The following is a 22,022-nucleotide window of genomic DNA, read 5'->3' as shown; positions in this document are numbered from 1 at the left end:
TGTTAAATGACTGGACTAGACAATAAAATAGTCACATGTAGATAAACGAAAACCAATACTTGTTCTCTTACATGTAAGCTTACTTATACAATAACACCAAATGAATAACAGTGATTAAAAAAAAATGTAAACAGAATAAAAGGTGAATCCCTTCCCTGAAGAACAAAAGATAAAAGTATTTCTCATTTTATAAAAACAAAACATTATCTATCAAAAAGGTAAGACACTGATTTTACAAATCTATCATTTCTAAATATGGATAAAGAAAATCTGGAACAAAAGATTCACATTTTATTGAGCTAAAATGCACAAAAAATATGATAATACTTAAATTAATTCATTGTAATAGGTTGATACTATCCCATACTAAAAAGTATCTTGTTAAGATTCAAAATAGTGTTTCATTATCTCAGCTTAAGATTTACTGAATCACTATCCAAGTAACAACAACAACAAAAGTCCACATTGTAGGACAAAAAAAGCAAAACAAAATTTCTATTCACTATGACTTGAATTTCATCCCCACAAAAAAAGCTACAGCGATACCCATTTAGGCAATAGGCAAACATATGAAGTCCTTATGGAAAATACCTACACTGACCCTAAGTAAAAAATGTAAAATAATCAAATTTTGCTATAATAAATGCATGTGAATTTTAAAGGTATACAAGCTTAATAAATTTACTAAGCATAGAATTAATTTCATACTTCTCTTTGTGCTCAGATGATTATAAAAGCACATTCAGAGAGAGGGTTGGGAAGGTGAGATAAAACTGTGATACTTTCCTTCACACTAAAAAAGGGTATTTTAATTCTGAGGGGAAAAGAAAGGGAAGAGTCTAACAGTTCACAACTCTAAAACAACTTCCAAGAATACGACAAGACTGTTAATTACTTAAGACATTTTGCTGGTAAATCAAAGCTCAATGAAAACAAACATTTAACATTTTTGCAAATTTAATTTCAAAGTTTTAAATGTTTCTGAAAATACCTAGTTTTTTTTTTTTAAGGTGATGAATGTGAAACAGAGATAATACCTACAGATCTACTTTTTCCAAGAAAATTAGCACTGCCCCTTTCATGAAATTAAATTATAATCTCTCTCTTGAATATGATATAAAACTGTTTTGAGTAAGAATGAAACAGAAGCATGAATTTAGATATGCACCAAGCTCTGTATGATGTACTAATTTACACATGGTATTTTTGACAACTGAATGTTATCCTTCACTGCTTATTAGAATTTTGAAAAACGCTTTTTAGCAACATACAGTCATACCACTGCTTAACTAAAAGGGCACATACAAATACATGAATTATAAAAGAAAAACCTCAAAATGAGTTATTTAAAGGGGAAACAAAAAGAGCTTCAATCATCCATCTTTTTGAAGCTACAGAGTAAAAGGCAAGATACTTTATGGTTTATAAATACTTGTCACAATGTAGTAAATACATATTCCAATTTTCTCATAAATTAAACATTAAAAAAAAATATTTTGTTCCTGGCAAATATCTTCTCTTTTCCCTAACCCTGGCAAGACTAATAAGTGCCCTTAATTTTAAGACTTTTGTTGTTGTTGTTTTTATCCATTTCAATGATCTTTTTCATGAAGTATGTATATAAGTGAAAATGAAAGGAAAAAATCTGCTTTTGGAATGCAATAATTCTAAATCATTTTACTAAGAAGCACCTTTTGATACGCTGGTTTGAACTTTTAATACAAAACCTAAAGAATAACTTTTTTCTGTAGAATTCTCTCCAGTTTTAATAATTTCATACATAGCAATACTAAGGATATCAGCCTATGCTTTCTACATTTTTTTAAGTGTTTTAATAATGTAATGAGTTATAGATATGGCTCACCATGGCCAGGTAGACAGAGGTTTCATGATAAATGGCTACAGAAAACAAACTAGACTCATTATGATTGAATAATAGTTTGCATTTTGCTTGAGCCAACAGACATTTAAGCCACGTACCACCACATTCCCTGCATAACATTCCTAAGTTTCTTTACTCTTTATAGTTTTCTAATGAATAATTAGTTTTCCTGAGTAAGATTATAAAAAAGTTAACTCTTCTACCAAAAGTATAAAGACAAAATGTAGACTCACAATACAAATTTTTTACACAGCATTACAAGTGCAGAGTTATTAACTGCTGCTCTTTGTTATGATTGCCCCACCCCTTTAAAAGACTGCAGCAAAAGATTCAATTGTCTAATATGCTCTGCAGTACAGTAATTAAATGCTTCAGCCCATAAACATATCCCTCATCTACTGTGTTGCTAGGGAACACATGAGCAAAGTCTATCATTCTCACTTCTACTTCTGCAGTCTCTTGACAACCAGTGGGAAGATGGTAGAAAACTTTTTCCAGTTGGGAAAGTACATTTCCGTTTAAACGCTCCTGTGACATGCTTTTCCACCCATTGTCTTGCTCTATATTTTCAACTTTCAATGAAGTCTGACTGTGATGCTTTTTTGAATACATTTTTCTGTGACAAGCATACATTTTGGACAAGCTTTTACCCACTGAAGCTTCTATTTTTCCATTCGCTGTATAATTTAACACATGAAAGTTATTATTGTACTCCAGTACATCTGTGTCTGAGAGCTGACCTTTGGACAAAAACTTTTCTGCCAAAGTCCTGTCATTCAATTTTGTAGTAGTTGGCTGAGATGAACCTTCATAAACAAACAGTAATGAACTTGCATAAAAGTTAAGCTGCTTCTGGCTTTCAAACCACTGGAGAATTTTCTCAATCTTCTGAATACTGGCAGCAATAGCATCTCTTCTTAAGCAGAATCCATTATGAAAAAAATGGGAGACTCCTATAAGAAGGAAAATACTAGGATTATAATGAAATTATGTAATAACCATCACTTGGGAAGTAATTTCATCTTAGATACAATTATTAAACTTTCTCCCATCAGCCCCTGTAATTAAGCAAACAGATAAGAATTCCAGTTAAACACAGAATCTTGGAGCTCAACTTAATTTCTGGTGAAGATGTTCTTCTTAGAAAACATACAAATGACACTTAAGTAAAGCAAAACACATTATTTAGACAAGAAATTTACTACAAGTAGACTACTAGTTTAGTGCCGTCTATATATATTCTCTTAAGGAACAGGATTCCAAGATTTTCTTCATTTGCTATTATGAAGAATTTTATAGTAAGACTATATGTTTGTTAGAATCATGAACTAATCTAGAACCTAGAGTCAAAGCATAATCATTTTCAATTATGTCAATAGCCCATTACCAAAATACCAAATCATAACTGTACTTAATTTTTTATGCTCTCAACAATACTAATTAAACCAGCCTTTTCACAAAAGGTGAGCTCACTTTGGAGACTAGCAGTAGTCCAAGTTAATTATGTTATTCAATATTGAGACTTAATGTTTTAGCCTATCATATTAGGCCTCTTAAAATTATTTATGCGTATTTTATCATATTTGGGAATCCATGGAATTTGATTTTTGCTGTTCCCCTACTTTGGTATAAAAACTGCTAAAAATATATATTCATATTGGCCTGAGAAATATTTTAATATAGAGCCAATCTCTATTTATACTACTCAACTTCTTCCTCATCCTGGGTACAGTTAATAATAAACTTTAACAGAACATTATATATGGAAGTCTTTTATCATTGCTTTTATAATATCTTGGCCATACACATTTTAGAAGTATATATGTTAAGACAGTATTGAGAATTGAATCACTATACCAAAGAAGAATTAAAACTGAAATCACTTTAGAATTATTCTGATTAATTCTATAGTAATAAAAAGCACTGAAGTATGGTTTTTCAATCCTTACCATCCTTTAGAGTTTCTTTTGTTAAGCTTCTTCCATAGTGCTGGTTTTTTGTCTCATAGCTATCAGAATGAACATGATAAACCTGTCAGAAAAAAATACTGAATATTAAAAATGAATACTCCTTAACCCTGGGGGTTTTATCCCAGCAATGAAAGGATGGCTAAAGATGAGAAGATCTACTCATATAATTCATTCTAATGGATTTAAGATGAAAAAAGAGAGTCATAGTGTCATATCAATGATGCTGAAAACGCATTTAGCATATTTATATCCACTACTGATGAAAACTCTCTAAAAAGATAGTTAAGTATTTCCAATATGAAAAAATTATCCATTTTAATCCATCAAAAGTTAGTCTCAAGTTTAAAAATGAAATAAGGAAGTATCTGTCTTAAAATAGAAGAAACTCCCACAAAAACTACTCTACTACAATACCTTTTATCATTATTATTACCTAATATTGTTCCAGAGCCTCTAGCAAATCCAAATAGATTACAAAGAAATAAGAGGCATAATTTGAAAAGGAGGAAAAAAATATTACCCTTTGTACATAATGGTTATATAATTGGAAAAATCAATTTAAAAAGTTAACACAAACAATAAAAACCTGAAATGGTGACAGCACAAATTAGTAAATAGAAAATAACCTTTCATATATACAAACAACTGACTAGAAAATGTAAGACTCCATTTATAAATCAAGTTAAGAAATAAAACAAAGGAATAAACAGAAGGCATGAACCTTATGTGCAAAGTACTTATAAGATACAATGTAAAAGAGATTATATGGAAAAGTGAAAGTGTTAATCGGTCATTTATGTCTCACTCTTTCAGACCCCCATGGACTGTGGCCTACGAGGCTCCTTTGTCCATGGGATTTCCCAGGCAAGGATACTGGAGTGGGTTGGACAGGGAGGCCTGGTGTGCCGCAGTCCATAGGGTCTCAAAGAGTCGGACACAACTAAGCAACTGAATTAAAACTAAACATAGTAGACTGATTACTAAGATCAAGAAAATAAACACATGCACCACTTCATACAGTTAACCAATTTTTAGTGTGTATATAAGATCTACTCTCAGCCAATTTCAAGAATATTGTATTATTAACTGGTGACACTGCTGGTAAAGAACCCACCTGCAAATGCAGGAGACGTAAGAGACGCAGCTACAATCCCTGGGTCAGAAAGATCCCCTGGAGGAGGAGATGGCAACGTACTCCAATATTTTTGCCTGGAGAATCCCATGGACAGAGGAGCCTGGCAGGCTACAGTCCACAGGGTCGCAAAGAGTTGGACAAAACTGAAGTGACTTAGCACACTTGTAGCCACTATGCTATACATTAGCTTATAAGAATTTATCTTATAACTGAAAGTTTGTATCTTCTGATCTCATTTCTCCCTTCCCCAAGTCCCTAGAAAGCCCAATTCCATTTTCTGTTTTTATGAAATCAGCTTTGTCTTTTGAGTTTCTGTTCTTGACTACAGATGTAAGTGCCACCACACAGTATCTGTCTTTCTTTGGTTTACTGCATTATTGCATGGTTTCATCCACGTTGTTACAAATGGCAGGACTTCCTTCTTTATAATGCATGAATAATATTACACTGTGTAAAGAACCACACCTTCTATGTCCATAAATCTGTAGATGAACACTTAGGTTGCTCCCAGATAGGTTGTTTCCACATCTTGGCTATTGTGTATAATGCTGCAATGAACACAGGAGTAGAGATATCTCTTCAGGATAATAATTCTAATAAAACATATTATAGAATCAAAAACACATGAGAAGCCTGTATGTGATAATGGTATTTTAAACTAGTAGAAAAAGATGAATGATTATTAAATGGTGTTAGTATCATTCATTCAGTGGGGATCTGGAAAAAAATAAGTTGTATTTATAACTTATACTAAAATATTAATATTAATCCAAATACATCAAAGATCAAACTGAACAAAATAAAATGCCTTCCCACCTAAAGATGGCAGAATCCTTAAATAACTGGTAACCAGGGAAGGCATTTCCAACTAAAACTCAATCTACCACATACAATATGCTTTTTAAAATGTTGATAGTGTTTTTGCCATTCAAATATCAAAAGATAAACAGAAAAAAAAAAAGGTATTTGAAATGTATCTGATGAACAAAGAGCATGTTTACTCATGGGAAAATAAACAATGGAATCTGAAGAGTTCACTAAAATCAGGTCTCAAACATACCAGGAAAACTGACTATCCCCAAACTGTGGCAAACAAAAGTATCTCAAGTTCAGTTCAGTTCAGTTGCTCAGTCGTGTCCGACTCTTTGAGACCCCATGAATCACAGCACGCCAGAACTCCCTTTCTATCACCAACTCCCGGAGTTCACTCAGATTCACATTCATCGAGGCAGTGATGCCATCCAGCCATCTCATGCTCTGTCGCCCCCTTCTCCTCCTGCCCCCAATACCCCTCAGCATCAAAGTCTTTTCCAATCAGTCAACTCTTCACATGAGGTGGCCAAAGTATTGGAGTTTCAGCTTTAGCATCATTCCTTCCAAAGAAATCCCACAGCTGATCATCTTCAGAATGGACTGGTTGGATCTCCTTGCAGTCCAAGGGACTCTCAAGAGTCTTCTCCAACACCGCAGTTCAAAAGCAGCAATTCTTCAGCACTCAGCTTTCTTCACAGTCCAACTCTCATATCCATACATGACTACTGGAAAAACCATAGCCTTGACTAGACGGACCTTAGTCGGCAAAGTAACGTCTCGGCTTTTGAATATGCTATCTAGGTTGCTCATAACTTTTCTTCCAAGGAGTAAGTGTCTTTTAATTTCATGGCTGCAGTCACCATCTGCAGTGATTCTGGAGCCCCAAAAACTAAAGTCTGACACTGTTTTCACTGTTTCCCCATCTATTTCCCATGAAGAGATGGGACCAGATGCCGTGATCTTTGTTTTCTGAATGTTGAGCTTTAGGCCAACTTTTTCACTCTCCACTTTCACTTTCATCAAGAGGCTTTTTAGTTCCTCTTCACTATCTGCCATAAGGGTGGTGTCGTCTCCATATCTGAGGTTATTGATATTTCTCCCGGCAATCTTGATTCCAGCTTGTGTTTCTTCCAGTCCAGCGTTTCTCGTGATGTACTTTGCATAGAAGTTAAATAACAGGGTGACAATATACAGCCTTAACGTACTCCTTTTCCTATTTGGAACCAGTCTGTTGTTCCATGTCCAGTTCTAACTGTTGCTTCCTGGCCTGCATACAGATTTCTCAAGAGGCAGGTCAGGTGGTCTGGTAGTCCCATCTCTTTCAGAATTTTCCACAGTTTATTGTGATCCACACAGTCAAAGGCTTTGGCATAGTCAGTAAAGCAGAAGTAGATGTTTTTCTGGAACTCTCTTGCTTTTTCCATGATCCACCGGATGTTGGCAATTTGATCTCTGGTTCCTCTGCCTTTTCTAAAACCAGCTTGAACATCAGGAAGTTCACGGTTCAAGTATTGCTGAAGCCTGGCTTGGAGAATTTTGAGCATTACTTTACTAACGTGAGATGAGTGCAACTGTGCGGTAGCTTGAGCATTCTTTGGCATTGCCTTTCTTTGTGATTGGAATAAAAACTGACCTTTTCCAGTCTTGTGGCCACTGCTGAGTTTTCCAAATTTGCTGGCACATTGAGTGCAGCACTTTCACAGCATCATCTTTCAGGACTTAAAATAGCTCACTGGAATTCCATCACCTCCACTAGCTTTGTTCGTAGCGATGCTTCCTAAGGCCCACTTGACTTCACATTCCAGGATGTCTGGCTCTAGATGAGTGATCACACCATCGTCATTATCTGGGTCGTGAAGATCTTTTTTGTACAGTTCTTCTGTGTATTCTTGACACCTGTTCTTAATATCTTCTGCTTCTGTTAGGTCCATACCATTTCTGTCCTTTATCGAGCCCATCTTTGCATGAAATGTTCCCTTGGTATCTCTAATTTTCTTGAAGAGATCGCTAATCTTTCCCATTCTGTTCTTTTCCTCTATTTCTTTGCACTGATAGCTAAAGAAGGCTTTCTTACCTCTTCTTGCTGTTCTTTGGAACTCTGCATTCAGATGCTTATATCTTTCCTTTTCTCCTTTGCTTTTTGCTTCTCTTCTTTTCACAGCTATTTGTAAGCCCTCTCCAGACAGCCATTTTGCTTTTTTGCATTTCTTTTCCATGGGGATGGTTTTGATCCCTGTCTCCTATACAATGTCACACACCTCATTCCATAGTTCATCAGGCACTCTATCTATCAGATCTAGGCCCTTAAATCTATTTCTCACTTCCACTGTATAATCATAAGCGATTTGATTTAGGTCATACCTGAATGTTCTAGTGGTTTTCCCTACTTTCTTCAATTTAAGTCTGAATTTGGCAGACACACTGAAACCATACTCACAGAAAACTAGTCAGTCCAATCACACTAGGACCACAGCCTTGTCTAACTCAATGAAACTAAGACATGCCTATGGGGCAATCCAGGGCGGGCAGGTCATGGTGGAGAGGTCTGACAGAATGTGGTCCACTGGAGAAGGGAATGGCAAACCACTTCAGCATTCTTGCCATAAGAACCCCATGAACAGTATGAAAAGGCAAAATGATAGGATACTGAAAGAGGAACTCCCCAGGTCAGTTGGTGTCCAATATGCTAAGGAGATCAGTGGAAAAATAACTCCAGAAAGAATGAAGGGATGGAGCCAAAGCAAAAACAATACCCAGCTGTGGATGTAACTGGTGATAGAAGCAAGGTCCGATGCTCTAAAGAGCAATACTGCATAGGAACCTGGACTGTCAGGTCCATGAATCAAGGCAAATTGGAAGTGGTCAAACAAGAGATGGCAAGCGTGAATGTCAACATTCTAGGAATCAGCAAACTAAAATGGACTGGAATGGGTGAATTTAACTCAGATGACCATTATATTTACTACTGCGGGCAGGAATCCCTCAGAAGAAATGGAGTAGACATCATGGTCAACGAAAGAGTCCAAAATGCAGTACTCGGATGCAATCTCAAAAACGACAGAATCTCTGTTTCCAAGGCAAACCATTCAATATCATGGTATTCCAAGTCTATGCCCCAACCTGTAATGCTGAAGAAGCTGAAGTTGAATGGTTCTTTGAAGACCTACAAGACCTTTTAGAACTAGCTCCTTAAAAAGATGCCCTTTTCATTATAGGGGACTGGAATGCAAAAGCAGGAAGTCAAGAAACACCTGGAGTAACAGGCAAATTTAGCCTTGGAATGCAGAATGAAGTAGGGCAAAGTAATAGAGTTTTGCCAAGAAAATGCACTGGTCATAGCAAACATCCTTTTCCAACAACATGAGAGAAGACTACACACGGACATCACCAGATGGTCAAAACCGAAATCAGATTGATTATATTCTCTGCAGCCAAAGATGGAGAAGCTCTATACAGTCAACAAAAACAAGACCAGGAACTGACTGTGGCTCAGATCATGAACTCCTTATTACGAATTTCAGATTTATATTGAAGAAAGTAGGGAAAACCACTAGACCATTCAGGTATGAGCTAAATCAAATCCCTTATGATTATACAGTGGAAGTGAGAAATAATTTTAAGGGCCTAGATCTGATAGATAGAATGCCTGATGAACTACGGAATGAGGTTTGTGACACTGTACAGGAGACAGGGATCAAAACAATCCCCATGGAAAAGTATCTCCAGACACTGCCAAACGACTCCCTGGGAAATTAAACTGCCCCTGGTTCAAACCATCTACTTCTGCTTTATTCACTATGCCAAAGCTTTTGACTGTGTGAATCATAACAAACTGTGGAAAATTCTTAAAGAGATGGGAATACCAGACTACCTGACCTGCCTCCTGAGAAATCTGTATGCAGGTTAAGAAGCAACAGTTAGAATGCTGCAATAGTCCCATGCTACAGTTCATGGGATTGCAAAGAGTTGGACACGACTGAGCGACTAAACTGACCTGGTTCAAAATCACTGCTTTGTATCAAGCAGATTGCCAGTATCTACCACAATTATAAATGCATACAAGCTCAATTCCCCTCTAGGCACTTATTCCATAAATACACTAGCACACTGGTGAAATGAGGAAGGTCTCCAGTCATTCATTCCAAACGTTATTTGTAATAGCAAAAGACTGGAAACAAGTCAAACGATCCATTACAGACAGCTGGTAATGCCACTATGGAAAAATCTCCATGATATGTTAAACAGAAAAAAAGCAAGATACAGAACAGTGTTCAAAGTAGATGGTTTTGCAATATAGGAACAAATATCTCTGGAAGGATACATTGGTGAGGAAAAAAAAAAATCACTATTAATATAATATCCTGTGTGGGGAGGCTGACTTCTTGCAGTATATGTTTCTATACTTTTTGGCATCTGAACCATACAGCGATGTATTTCATTAATTTTTAATTAAATATTTTTAAGAAGCATTAAGAATACATTGCTTTAGAAAATGGTATTTTATAACTTTCAGTATGATATGGCTAATTACTCTCTATCTCAAATGCTTCACTTTATTCAAAAAATCCAAATAGTACAGTGTTCTTTTTACATACACTTAGCAGCCTATTTAAAGAAAAACAATTTATCTTGAACAAAGTGTTACTATGAACAAAACAAAAACACTTTATATATATACCAAAATTACATTTGACTGCAAGAAAAATTATTTTCATAAGGACAGTTAATTATATCCAGAAAGTGATTTTTTAAAAAGTACTCATGTTCTCTATGCCCAGAAATACATGTAAAAGAGGATTTTCAAAGTGACAGAGGTATTAGCTAATACTATATGGCAATAAGATGGCAATATATAAATTTATCAAATCAATACGCTGTACAGCTCAAACATACACAATGTTATGTGTCACTTATCTTGAAATAAAAAGATGAAATTGAGAAAATAAATAATGTGATAAAATTAAATACAAAAATAAATGAGAAGAATTTTCAAATACCCAGTCATATAATGGCAACCCACTCCAGTGTTCTTGCCTGGAGAATCCCGGGGACGGGGGAGCCTGGTGGGCTTCTGTCTATGGGGTCACAGAGTCAGACACGACTGAAGCGACTTAGCAGCAGCAGCAGTCATGTAAACTACCAACTGCTGCTCCTGCTAAGTAGCTTCAGTCGTGTCCGACTCTTCCCGACCCCATGGACTGCAGCCTATCAGGCTCCTCCACCCATGGGATTTTCCAGGCAAGAGTACTGGAGTGGGTTTCCACTGCCTTCTCCAAAACTACCAACTAGGAAATGTTTATAGAATCCAAAAAAAAAAAAAGGATTCTCAAAACTTCACCATTCTACTATCCAGGGATGTATTTTCTGAGCTAAATTAAATTTCACATATGAAAAATCTAGATTTCACCTACAGATTAAAGCTAACTAGTTTCAATGAGACACCTTTATTTATATTCTCTCTCTACTTAGTTATTTATTCATTTATTTTTTATTGAAGTATAGTTGATTTACAATGCTCATTTACAATGCTCAATGTTCATTTCAGGCATGTCTGTTTACTTCTACTCTACTAGTTAAAGCTAGAATGTAAAGAGATCTGAGAATGTCTCCAATCTCAACCCACTACCCAGTCTTGATCAGTTACAAAGACATTTGTAAATCAAGAGTTAACAGTGCCACCTTGAAAATATCTAAACAGGTAACAAAAAAAGATACTTATTTTTTTTTAAAGGAAAGGTAACCTGGAAGACATGAGGAGGGGGAGAAAATGACAAGTATAAATCAACTAAAATCTTGAATTACATGTTTTAAAGAAATTTCAGGTGAATTTCTACAAATTGTATTTCAATTATTTGCAGTTAATATTTTAAGTGTTAGTCTCTCAGTCATGTCTGACTCTTTGCGACCCCAAGGACTGTAGCCCAACAGGTTTCTCTGTCCACAGAATTCTCCAGGTAAGAATACTGGAGTGGTTAGCCATTCTCTTCTTCAGGGGATAGTCCCCACCCAGAAATTGAACCCAAATCTCCTGCATTGCAGGCAGATTCTTTACTGCCTGAGCCAACAGGGAAGTCCAATAAATATAATAATCCCCACAGTTATACAGCACGTTTAAAAAGTCAATAGAAAACTGGAAAATTAAACAACCATTCATTCACTTAATAGTTAACCACTAAGAACGCTACTTGAAAAAGGCAGAAAGTCCCAAAGCAAGCTGCTGATATATTTACTTGTCTCAAGTCTGATACTTTAAGCTAAAATACACTCCACCTGCCTATATATATGCTCCTTACATAAACTTACAATCACCTTTCATCAACTAGTTCAAAAAATGCTCTGCTTCTTGGTTTTCTACCTATTTTCCCTGTTGCCAATTCAAAATACTCTCTTTTCCAAAGTCACTTTATACTCCTCCTCTCTTGACTGATTTGCTCTTATAGCTCCTATTTTGTTTCTTTTTTGTTACAAATTATCTTAAATCTTTTGTTATTAAATCAAAGTGAGTCTTATCATCTATACCATCTTGGGATCAAGGAAATAACAGTGTAATTGTTGACAGTCATTTAAAAACAAGGAATTCCTGGGACTTCCCTGGCAGTCCAGTGCTTAAGATTCTGTGCTGCCAATGCAGAGGGCATGGGTTTGATTCCTGGTCAAGGAACTAAGATCCCACATGCTCATAGTGCAACCAAAAGATTTAATTAATTAATGTCAGGAATTTATATAAGGAAATTATGTATTTATAAGCAATAAATTCCTTAATGTAATAAGTTCCTATAAATATATTTATATGAATAAACTCCTTATATTTATAGAGAAATAATTATATATAATTCAGTTCTGTTCAGTCACTCAGTCATGACTGACTGTTTCCGACCCCATGGACTACAGCACACCAGGCCTCCCTGTTCATCACCAATTCCCAGAGTTCACCCAAACTCATGTCCATCAAGTTGGTGATGCAATCCAGCCATCTCATCCTCTGTCGTCCCCTTTCCCTCCTACCCACAATCCCTCCCAGGACCAGGGTCTTTTCCAATTAGTCAGTTCTTCACATCACGTGGCCAAAGTATTGGAGCTTCAGCATCAGACCTTCCTTCCAATGAACATGCAGAACTGATTTTTCCTTTAGGATGGACTGGTTTGATTTCCTTGCAGTCCAAGGGGCTCTCAAGAGTCTTCTCCAACACCACTGTTCAAAGGCATCAATTTTTCAGCACTCAGTTTTCTTTATAGTCCAACTCTCACATCCATACACAACTACCGGAAAAACCACAGCTTTGACTATACAGACCTTTGCTGGCATGTAATTAATTATAAGGAAATCGTAAATTGGCATTTTCTTTTGCCCACCAAACCTCTTCCTACTTACTGGTTAAACATAATATAAAAACAATTTAAAACTGATATATTTGGTAAACTTCAGTATATTCAGTGAGGGTTGGTTTTGGATTTTGTTTTGTTTTTTTAATTTAAATTGGGCATGATTGTCTTGGAGGAAAATTTTTTAAATTTGGAACACTTATTCTAAAATTATCCAACTCTATCTTTAGTACTAATCTATAAACCCATTGTGATTGAACAGTTTAATAAATTTACCAAACACTAAGGAAATAACTATCTGAAAAAAAATCCTAATAGAACTCCTATTAAAACTCAAGTTATATCTCCCAATTTTAATATTCTAGAATTATATAATTTAGTCTATATTTATATTCTCATTCTTATTCATTATTTCACACTGCAATCATATCCTTTCTCAGATAAGCAAACTATATGTAATTATAAACTGCTAACTACTATACAAAGGAAAGCCATGAGAATAAAATTAGGAGAACTCAAATTAATCTACAGATCAACATAATTTCTACCAAAATCCCAGGTGAACACTTGCTTGCAGAAACTGACAGACTGATCCTAAAATTCACAAGGAAGTCAAAGGGACCCTAGGTAGTCCAAACAATCTTGGAAAAGAACAAAGTTGGAAGTCTAACAATTCCCAGTTTCAAAAGTTATTCCAAAGCTACATTAATAAAAACAGTGTGGTTATTGGGAATTCCCTGGTGGTCCAGTGGTTAGCACTCAGTGCTTTCACTGACATGGGCCAGAGTTCAATCCCTGATCAGGGAACTAAGATCTAGCAAGCCATGTGGTACAGCCCCCCTGCTCCAAAAACAAGACAGTGTGATTCTGAGAAAATACCTGCTACAAATCAATGTATCTGGTAAAGGGTTAATATTCAAAACATATAAAGAAGTCAGACAATTTGATAGGAAAACTAACAAGTGCTGTTGAGAATATGAAGGAAAGGCAAACCTTGAGTACTACTAGTAGGAATATAAACTGGTACAGCCACTATAAAAAACAGTATGAAAGTTCCTCAAAAACAAAAAAAGAACTACCATTATACACCCAAGAAAAAGAAAACACAATGAACAAGTCTATCAGAGCCATTTTTCTAACAGCATTTGCCTCAGTTCATGTCTCTGTGTCCCATCTGGTAATTCTTGCAATATTTCAAACTTTTTTTATTATTACTATATTGTTATATTAGCTGTGATCAGTGATCTTTGAGGTTAGGCAATGGTTTCTTAGCCATGAAGCCAAGAGCACAAACAACAAAAGGCAAAATTAAATTAGATTTCAAAAAAAACATTTGTACTCAAAAGGTATTATCAAAAAAGTAAAAAAACAACCCACAGAAAAAAATAACCCAGATTAAAAGTGGGAAAAGGACCAGAATAGACATTTCTCCAAAGATGAGATGCACATGGATAAATAAGCACAAGAAAAGAGGCTCAATTCCATGAGCCATTAGGGAAATGTAAATAAAAACCACAATGAGATACCACTTCACAGCCACTAGAATAAGTTATAAAAAAAGAAGAGAGGCAGAATAACAAGGTTTGGGCTTTGGGTAACAATGCAGAGAAACTGAAACTCCTATACATCATTGGTAGAAATATAAAATGGTGTAAGAACTTTGGAAAACACTTTGGCAGTTTCTTTAAAATTTAAATTTAATCATGGCATTCACTAATCTCAAATTCAGGAACTACATACCTTAAAAAACATATGTACGTAACAACTTGTACCATGAATGTTCATAACAGCATTATTAATAACAGCCCCAAAGTGGAAACAACCCAAAGTTGATCAATGGATAAACAAAATGTGGTATATCCATACAAAAACAAAAAAGAATAAAATACAGATTTGTGCTAACTACATGGACGAACTCTGAAAACATTATGAAAGAAGCCAGTCACAAAAGACTACCTATTGTATTACATGATTCCCTTTATATGAAATGTCCAGAAGAGGCAAAGCTATACAGTCAGAAAGCAGATTAGAGCTGTAAATAAGTGACTGCTGATATGTATAGCTTTTCTTTTAGGTAATGAAAAAAATGTTCTACAGTTGAATACTTTGATGGCTGCTCAACTCTATGAGTATACTAAACCAATGAACTGCTACTTTAAATGAGTGAATTGAATGGTGGGTAAATAATATCTCAATAAAAACGTTATTAAAAAATACAAACAGAGGAACCTCTATTTGTCTGGGGAAATAACACACAGAGAGCAAAATCAGGCAGTGCCTTATTTATTTCTACTGTGTGTCTATACACACACACACACACACACACACATAAAGGCAATGGAAACCAACTGAAGAATTTTTAAGCTGGGGAATGTCAAAATTAGATATACATTTTAAAATGTTTGGAGAACAGACCAGAAGAGAACAAAACTGAAATTGAGAGGTAAAATACTTGTCTAGAGAGGAGTAATTTTGAAAATGGGACTCAGGTGCTTGAAAATTAAGATCAACAAAATTGATGGATGGCTTTGAGAGATGATGGTACTAAAAGGTTTCGCCTTCATAAAACTGGATGTATGATAATGTCATTCACTGACACGGAGAATAAGAGATTTGCTGTTAATGCTTTGGTTGTTATTTTGCAAAAGGGATGTAAGTCAGTTTTTTACAGTTAGTCCTAGATGTCTTTAAGTTATCCAAGTAAAATGTTGAATAGGCTGTTAGTTATATAGATTAGGAGATCACAGAAAAACCAGAGGCTAGATATGTATGTTCAGGAGTTATCAGTGTAAGTGAAACTGAATCAATGAGAATAAAGGACACTACTTGAGAAGAAACAGAAGGCAGTAAATGGAACTAAATGGAATACCTCAATATTTAAAGAATAAAGAAATGAGCTGGCAAAAAAAAAAAAAAGACTGCAAAGTGCTCTTAGGGAAAGAACAGGAGAGACTGCAGTGTTATGGACACAAAAGGAATGTTTCAAGGAGGACATGCTCATGTTGAAGACTGCTTTTAAAAGTGAAGTAAGATGAATAATGAAAAATGCCATTTGAATTTAGTGACACAGAGATATCATTAGGGACCTTCATGAGGCACCAGTCTGGTGGCATGATGAAGCTAAAGCCAGATTAAAATGGGTTAAAGAATACAGCACGGCAAGTAAGGAAACAGTAACAAATATAACAAGCTTGGGTACAAAGAGGAAGCAATTTAAATGCACTGCTGCAGAACAGAGCAGGATAAAAGTGGGTTTTGATTTTTTTTCTTTTTCAATTGAGAGTGATTTGAACATTATTTGAAACAAAAAGGAAAAACTAAAGAGAGACCAAAGTTGAAGATAAAAAATAAAATAAAATAACAAGACAGAATCAACAATATTAGGTTGAGAAGAGGCAGAAGAGAAAGACAATCCAGAGGGCAAAGGGAAGGGCTGCCTCTGACAGCAGGATGGAAAATTCTTCAATGTAGAGAGGAATAATGAGGAAATGAAAGCATATGCAGGTTAGATGTGTATGTCTCTTAGCTGGAAATTAAAGGAAACCCTGTATAATGGCTTATGTTTTCTGAAGCAGAAGCCAAAATTATCTCCTAAGAGGAGGAAAGTGGAAGGGTGAATGATTTGAAAACAGTGAAGGTTTAAATAGGCATCACTTGTTTATAGAATTTCATTCCGCATTACCTAACTGTGGCATACTGTTTGCAAAGAGGGCCTCAACATCCTTATGCACACTGCCATTCATATTGTGACTTCTCTTTTTCCACAACCAGAAGTGGAGTCTTCTCCTTCCTATGAATATGGATTGCCCTGTGACATACTTTGACCCATATAATTTCATAAAAGTGACAGAAGGTGACTTCTTAACCTAGATTTCAACAGACCTCGTAGCTTTCATTCTTGCCTCCCTAAAATGTATATAGTACATGTAGAAGCTCCAGTCAGCCTTCTGGAAGGAACCTGATGGGAAAAAGCCCAGCCAACAGTTAATATCAACTTGTAAGACAAACAGGAAAAGGAGTACATCAAGGCTGTATATTGTCACCCTGCTTATTTAACTTATATGCAGAGTATATCATGAGAAATGATGGACTGGAAGAAGCACAAGCTGGAATCAAGATTGCCAGGAGAAATATCAATAACCTCAGATATGCAGATGACACCACCCTTATGGCAGAAACTGAAGAGGAACTAAAAAGCCTCTTGATGATAGTGAAAGAGGGGAGTGAAAAGGTTGGCTTAAAGCTCAACATTCAGAAAACTAAGATCATGGCTTCTGGTCCCATCACTTCATGGGAAACAGATGGGGAAACAGTGGAAACAGTGTCAGACCTTATTTTGGGGGGCTCCAAAATCACTGCAGATGGTGACTGCAGCCATGAAATTAAAAGACGCTTACTCCTTGGAAGGAAAGTTATGACCAACCTAGATAACATATTGAAAAGCAGAGATATTACTTTGCCAACAAAGGTCCGTCTAGTCAAGGCTATGGTTTTTCCAGTAGTCATGTATGGATGTGAGAGTTGGACTGTGAAGAAAGCTGAGCACTGAAGAATTGATGCTTTTGAACTGTGGTGTTGGAGAAGACTCTTGAGAGTCCCTTGGACTGCAAGGAGATCCAACCAATCCATTCTAAAGATCAGCCCTGGGTGTTCTCTGGAAGGAATGATGCTAAAGCTGAAACTCCAGTACTCTGGCCACCTCATGCGAAGAGTTGACTCAGTGGAAAAGACTCTTATGCTGGGAGGGATTGAGGGCAGGAGGAGAAGGGGACAACAGAGGGTGAGATGGCTGGATGGCATCACCGACTCGATGGACGTGAGTCTGAGTGAACTCCGGGAGTTGGTGATGGACAGGGAGGCCTGGCATGCTGCAGTTCATGGGGTCGCAAAGAGTCAGACACGGCTGAGCGACTGAACTGAACTGAACTGAAAGACATAAGAGTGAGGTCACTTGGATCAACTAGACCCAGAGGAGCCATCAGATGAGTATAGTCACAAGAGGGACTCTGGATGAGATCAGAACTGACCACCTGAGCCCACTGTAAATTGCCAGTCCAGGGAAAAATAAGCAAAGAAAACAATGGCTTTAAATCACATTCTTAAACCAGTAACCTAATTTATTTCTCTTTTTTGTTTTAAATATACAGAAAAAATTACTGGCACTTTTCTCATGGGGAAAAAAAAAAATCACAAATAATATCACATTCATTTATCATATTATTTCTTTTGCACTAAACTTAAAACTTCTTTAAAATAAAATTACTAGAGTCAGAGCTTTGAAGTTCAGCCACTCATTCACTTATTAATCATGTACTGCATCTCAGAATAAATCCAGACACTGCCCATATACCAGTGAACAAGAGATAAAAATCTCTGCCTGCACTGAGGAGTTATGGATAACCTAATTCTAAAATATATGTGACATCTATAACCTTCAAGAAAACATGTAATGAGAAATGTATGTATTACACTAAAAATCACTCTTACCCTCATGCCAAGCACCAAGAACCCAATCTCTTCCATTAATGGGTACTTGCTGACCTGTTGCTGAATCTTCTCAGATGAAGCAAAAGGATCATAGCTTTTCCGCCCTATCTTTACATCCATTATACAGGGCTTATTAAATTTATGGGTCACATCTTCCAGTTTTAGGTATAAATCTGTTATTAAAGAAAAACCCTAATTAGTAATAGGAAAACATATTACTACTTAAGAGAAAACAAAAATGAGGAAATCTTAAAACTGAGAAAAAAGTTAAAACTAATCCAGAGTCAACAATTATTATTACTTCACCTGGAGGGAAAAAAAAAGACTGACTAATAAATTTTATAACAGGTATAAATATCACAGAGAAACTCTTGCAAGAGGTGTAATAAATATTCAACCATAAATAAAAGGTCTGAATTAGATATAAGGCTTCCAAGAGCATTAAAAAGGGAATGAGATAATTTTTAAAAATTGTCCTTGAATACATTCTCTTTTTGAACATGATTTACATCCTATGTACCTCAGCAGGCATCTTATTATTCTAACAATTTTTTAAATTCTTCATTTAAGAATAGTAAAAGGAATAAATCCTTTCCACAGAGGATACAACAGGTATAGGCTGAGAAAGGTAAATTAATCCAAATGATGTTGATGCCAAATATACATTCTAGACTTACTAGTCCTAAAGGAAAAAGAAACACCCTGCTTTTTAGAACACAAAAAGTCCTCCAAAGTTTATTTGTAAATAACTTTGGCATCCTGTTTACACCTTCCCTCAGAAAACTATTATAATGGGAGATTCAAGTAAAAAAAATTACAAACATCTCAGTTACCATACACTGTAGCCGACCTTATAGTTTTAGGTTGAAAATACAAGTCTGGGAGTACTGAGGGAAACAAGTAAGGAAAGAAAGTCTTTCCCCCTTCCTAGGTGAATAAATCTTCCCAAACAAAATTCTGAATGAGATCACAAATTTCAGTCATGTCATAAGAAGCCCTTATTGTAAAAACCTTTCCTTACAAACAGAAAATATTTTACTTTTTAATCAAAGTAACAAGGTTTGATTTTTTGAAATAAATGAATTTATGTTTTAAAATCTTTTCCCTTAGTCAAAGGAAAATGGAGAGAGGGAGGATTGTGTAGAACCAGGTGAAGTTAAGAGACAAAAAATGAACTGTAGCCTAAGAGACTAGCACTCACAGAAACTAAAAGAAGTATGCCACATTTAAAAGAAAGGTTCTAACAAAGGGACATTTTCAACAACATAAAAGGTCTGGACACAGACATGAACCTGTTGATGGTGAGACATAATGAGACAAGTAGGAATATCCTACTCAAGAAACTGGAACCCACCCCATTTCTGTACTTTAAAAAGGTAACCACAGGAAAGTATGATAAGATGGGGAAGGAGGAAGCACAGCAGTCCCCTTCACACTCTTCCCATTTTCAGCTACCTTGAGGAAAGAGAAACAAAGGGATCCATCCTCTCCCTAAAGTTGTATAAAAATTTCAGTAACAAGGCTTATGTTTCAAATATCAGAAGAGACTAATTATAATTAGATCCCAATACAGTAAATCATTAGCATTCACAAGTTTATCATCATTAATTTCCATAACTCAAGAAACCTTGAAGGCCTTTGTGAGGTAAGGCTATACATGGGAAGATAGATAGTGTGCAAATCTAGCTAAAGATCACAGCATCTACAGTTCAGTGCAGGGCTATTATTTTCTACCTGCCAATTTGGTAGTGATTAAAGACAAAAACTGTTTTTTGAACAAACAACAGAAACAAGAGAAGCTAAAGACTTTTTTCAAATCCCTATTTCATCCTCTCTTGGGAAAGGGAAAAATACAAATACAAACTCTCCTTACAGTAGGAATATAATAAATGTCTGCTTGAGTGACTCAATGTTTGCCCTTCTCATTTTCTTTCTGCCCAAAGGGACTTTGGGTTTGGCCTTCTTCATCCTGTAATAAGTTGAGCCATTCCTTCAGTAAACAGGCCTAAGTATCATCAGTTTTATCTGACATTTATTTTGACTAGGCAAGGGTTTTCCTGGTGGCTCAGATGATAAACAATCTGCCTGCAATGGAGGAGACCTGGGTTCAGTCTCTGGGTGGGGAAGACCGCCAGGAGAAGGAAACAGCAACCCACTCCAACATTCTTGCCTGGAGAATTCAATGGACAGAGGGATCTGGCAGGCTACAGCCCACGGGGTCGCAAAGAGCTGGACGTGACTGAGTGGCTAATACTTGACTAGGCAAATGTGTTTTTATCTTACTTTCAGATTCTTGATATGCTTTATTTGATTTGAATTACCAAATCATATAAAACATATATATATATATATATATATACACACATACACACATACATATAAATGGCTAAATTATTGATTATTAGCCTCAAGTTCATAATCCTTAAATTAAGACCTACTGAGAGTTGGTTTACTGTATTCTTTTGGTTCTCTAAGTGAAAAGTTGAAATTTTGAGATTCTTGTTTCTCTTTCCCTCTAAGTTACTAAAAAAAAAAAAAAAATCAACATCAAAACCTGCTTTAGAGATGCATAGTTAAAAAAAAAAAGGTTATATATCTAGCAGTTTGCCACAGTTCCTTCTGAATAAAATAGGGAAATGAGACATGATGTGGGAACTGAGATTTACATTGATTTTTTTTTTCAGATTATCATCACTAGAAATAAATTTGAATACTGATTTTCTCTGAAAAAAATGCAAGAGAGCTTAATTCAAAGTAAGTCAATCTCAAGACAATAACTTAAATGATCAAAGGCATTTTAACTACAGGAGAGCCTCATTTATAAGGCAATGCTACAGATAACAAAGGACACTCAGCCAAAGCCCCTCTGGGTATAGAATGGTACAATAGTTCTCAATTTTTAGGTATATAGAAAATATGTCCCAAAAATCGGATGGACTAAGAATAAGATAGTGTTCTATCTGGAATAGTTTAGGTTCATTTTGACCAAAGTCAAGGAAATAAATTAAACTATATTGATATGATGTTTGGAAAATAATTATGACTGTTTGCTATGAGGTAACTTGTAAGGAAAGTAAAAGTTAAAAAACATTTAATATTTTTATATATTAAAAAATAAAGAAAAGTTGATTTTTTCATATATACATATGAATTAATGCATATATAAAGCATATAGATGATCAAAAATAACAATATTTACTTTTTTAAATTTTTAAAAGCTCTATTTAGTACAACAGATTCTGATGAAGCCAGTCAGTCTGTCAGAGGTCTAAAGACTGACATTTGTGAACCTCAAATCTAAGAGATAATCCATTAAGCTTAGTTTTAATATTTGTGTAATAAATAACAGGACATCTACTTTTCATAAATATATGGATCTCATTATAAGAAGTCACACTGACTAGAAGTATAG

The 22,022-nt window shown here is 35.5% G+C and overlaps 1 protein-coding gene across 2 annotated transcripts in view; it reads right to left on the bottom strand.

Annotated features, from left to right (window-relative positions):
• Positions 1-269: 269 nt before the first annotated feature.
• The window catches only part of IPMK (inositol polyphosphate multikinase), a 53,088-nt gene continuing 31,335 nt past the window's right edge, over positions 270-22,022 (bottom strand). The window contains exons 4-6 of one of the 2 annotated variants that reach the window (XM_069567834.1): positions 18,611-18,783; positions 3,832-3,913; positions 270-2,835 (exon numbers count right to left, since the gene is read on the bottom strand). In XM_069567834.1, coding sequence (XP_069423935.1) covers positions 2,213-2,835; positions 3,832-3,913; positions 18,611-18,783 — 878 coding nt within the window. In that variant the 3' untranslated portion in view covers positions 270-2,212. The remainder of the gene's footprint in view (positions 2,836-3,831; positions 3,914-18,610; positions 18,784-22,022) is intronic. The other variant, XM_069567835.1, reaches the window with a different exon arrangement.

This window comes from Ovis canadensis, chromosome 22 (genome assembly GCF_042477335.2).
Source record: "Ovis canadensis isolate MfBH-ARS-UI-01 breed Bighorn chromosome 22, ARS-UI_OviCan_v2, whole genome shotgun sequence".
NCBI lineage: Eukaryota > Metazoa > Chordata > Mammalia > Artiodactyla > Bovidae > Ovis > Ovis canadensis.
Note: the sequence above shows the minus strand (reverse complement) of the source record. Positions and strands in the feature narration are given on the sequence as shown.